Below are 3,234 nucleotides of genomic sequence, written 5' to 3' on the forward strand. Positions count from 1 at the left end.
CAGTGATGACATTCGAAATATTTAACAAAGGGTTCGCTAACAGAAAATTTTTCCTTAACAATTTTTTTTTCGCTCAAATGGTGCATCGGAAGCCTCTAGTTTAGTAGTGTTACAGAGTATAATACGTATATTTTAATATTTTTAAAAGAATCAAACCATTGAGAAATGTTACATGTGTTTAACAAGGTTCTGAAAACTTTGAAAATGTTAACAACGGGTTCGGCCGAACCTGTGCGAACCCGCTGAATATCACCACTGTTTGTGAATCATATGTATACTGTACAGTACATGTCTGAAAAATAATTATATATATATTAATCAATATGATGACTTTGTGCAATGATATCTACATTAATATTTGTAGGCCTTTCAATCAAGCCTAACACAAGTATAGTCATGTGATATATCACCTTCAGACTGATTAACAAGTGTGTAACAAATAGAAAGTATACAGCAGTATGTGCTGGTATAAGTATACAGCAATGGCTGCAATGTTCAGATTTCATATCTTATCAAATTTTGCAAAAATACAAAAAGCATCCAATAATCTGGAATTTTCAAAATTCTAGCACTACTATGGTCCCATAGGTGACACTTAACAAATTTCTGCTCTATATAGTTCTTAAATAAGTATCATTTCTGTACACCTTGCACTAGAGAATTCCATCAAAGTTGTCAAAACTACTACATTTTGATTAAAATTTTGGCTATCAGCTTTTATGGTCAAATGTCAGCTTTTTCTGGCCATGACATCAGTTTTTACAAAATTACAAGTTGAGAGCTTTGGGACACGGTCCTTGCCAGCAGAAGCAGTCCCAAACTATCACTGATCCTCCACTACATCATACTTGGGAACAACAGTCGTGACTGAACTATTATCTGGACAAGCACCAAACCCAAACTCACCCATCCAATTGGTTAAGTGTATAGCATAATTCATCACTCCACATGATTTTCTTCCAATCATCTACGATCCAGGAATATTGTTATTTACACCATTAGAGCCATTAGCTTGTGTTGGATCATGAGATTTGAGGCTTGTGGGTGGCACATCTGTTGTGATAACAGCAACTGTGCAACTCCCACTGGACAGTTTTGTCAATGCTTGCTACACTTGTACTTGCTGAAAATTCTCAACAATATTGACAGTGGCAGACATGTGCTTTTTTCTCACAATGTGTACTAATGCTCTTCTCCCACGATCAGTGAGTTTCTGAGGCCATCCACTTCTATGTGCAGGTCCACACGTTTCAGTTTCTTTCCATTGGATTTTGGAAATTCCAGAAGCCTGGAAACAATAAGTACAAGCTGATTATTGTGATGGCATCCAATAATCATTCCTCGCTGAACATCAGCGAGCTATTTTCCATGTAGCATTTTGGCAAGTGTGCAAAATGATAGAAATGAACATGACAACTCTATATGATCACAAGACAAACAGAAGGAAACTTTTTGCACCTTTATAGCACTTGTCCCTTTTTATCAGTGTGTTCAAATACTTTTGTCCACTTGGTATATATCCAATATCCAATTATCAATTACAAAATAAATCATATTTATAATTTGTTTTTATCCATTCTAAATAAAATACAAAATTAATAAAAAAAAATATATAAAACTTAGATTGTTAGGAAAAATTGCATAATAATTTACATAGAAAATAAAACTGAGAAAAAAAATTCATAATTTTTTAAAAGGAGCAAACAGATATCAAAACACAAACATTATATAGTAGAGCATCATTTATCCTAATCAATTGGGGACTGGGGTTGTTCAGATAACTTATTTTTCAGATAACCAATTATGTACAAAAAAATATATTAACCTATCCCATGTTGAAATTTTTCTCCATTGCGTGTCACTTTGCGTTGAATTTTTATAGATGTTAAGCCTAACGAAAATTTTTATAATAATAATTGTGGCTATTGTATCGTTAAAAACTATTTCTTTATTTTGTACAAACAAAATAAATATGTGAAAAAAAAAATTACTTTAGAAGTTAATCTAGTATCAAAAAACATTTGATTCAACACAACACACAGTCCTCAGAAAAACACTACACAAAAGTGCCAGTGCTGTCAGCTAAAACACACACACCAACAAAAAAAATATAGGAGTAGCCCAAGACAGCCAAAGGTTGCAGCGCCACAGCACTAGTGGAAATTTAAATTTGCTGACTGGAACGCTTTCGGTTGACCAGCTTTCAGATAAACGATGCTCTACTGTATTGTGATATTTTAATGATAAAACTTTTATGCTTATATTATCTCACTTTCTGAAGAATCTGGATTATCATCACTATCTAAATCCATTTCTACTTGTTCATAATTATCACCCAGTGAATTGCATAGATGATCCTTTCCTTTCTGTAAAAAAAAAAATTTATATTAATATATACTTTAAATTTATTAATTAATTAAATATATACTATAAATTTTAAAAAATATACAGTGGAACCTCGGTATACGTCTGCTTTAGAATACGTCCAATTCGGAATATGTCCTGTTTGGACGAAACAAATTTTGCTCGGTATACAACTTTTGTTCGGGATACGACTTATTTCAATTATACGCGCCATCTATGAACAAGTAGCAGTACCGGTGTACTACACTAGACTAGACGTTCGCGGTGCTACGGTTTATAACTTTCTTAAATTTCTTCTGATTTTAATTTGTAAGTAACATTTTATTATTTTTATTAATCATGAATTGCAAAAGGGCAACAGAAAAATAAAAAATTGACTAGAATCACAACGGAACTGAAAAAAGAGATTATTGAGAAATACGAAGGTGGCACGCGTGTTCTAGATTTTAACTGTTGCCAACCGTATTCCGAGAACGACGATATGGACAATCGCGAAAAATAAAGACATTATTAAATTTTCTAACGTTGCGAAAGGGGTTAAATCAATTTCTAAACAGAGATCGAAGACATTAGATCAGTCGAGAAATTGCTTTTGCTTTGAATAACTGAAAAACAGTGTGCCTGAGACAGCGTATCGGAAGAAATTATTTGCGAGAAAGTTAAAAGGATACATGCTGATCTCATGAAAAATCAAGCAGAAACTAGCGAGGAAAGCCCGGTGTTTAAAGCCAGCCATTTTTTTTACATGAGAACGGATTAATCATTTTTACATTACTTCTTATGGAAAAGGTTGGTTTGGTATACGTCCTATTCGGTATAAGTCCAAACACCAGGAACGGATTAAGGTCGTATACCGAGGTTCCACTGTAT

General features: G+C 33.3%; 1 protein-coding gene across 1 annotated transcript in view; it reads right to left on the minus strand.

The window, feature by feature from the left end:
- The window catches only part of LOC111624047, a 48,105-nt gene that overhangs the window by 28,834 nt on the left and 16,037 nt on the right, over window positions 1-3,234 (minus strand). Inside the window, exon 5 of the mRNA XM_023366826.1 lies at window positions 2,273-2,366. Within this exon, the coding sequence (XP_023222594.1) occupies window positions 2,273-2,366 (94 nt within the window). The remainder of the gene's footprint in view (window positions 1-2,272; window positions 2,367-3,234) is intronic.

This window comes from Centruroides sculpturatus, unplaced genomic scaffold, assembly GCF_000671375.1.
Source record: "Centruroides sculpturatus isolate CEXI.00-Female unplaced genomic scaffold, Cexi_2.0 scaffold323, whole genome shotgun sequence".
NCBI classification, from domain to species: Eukaryota; Metazoa; Arthropoda; class Arachnida; order Scorpiones; family Buthidae; genus Centruroides; species Centruroides sculpturatus.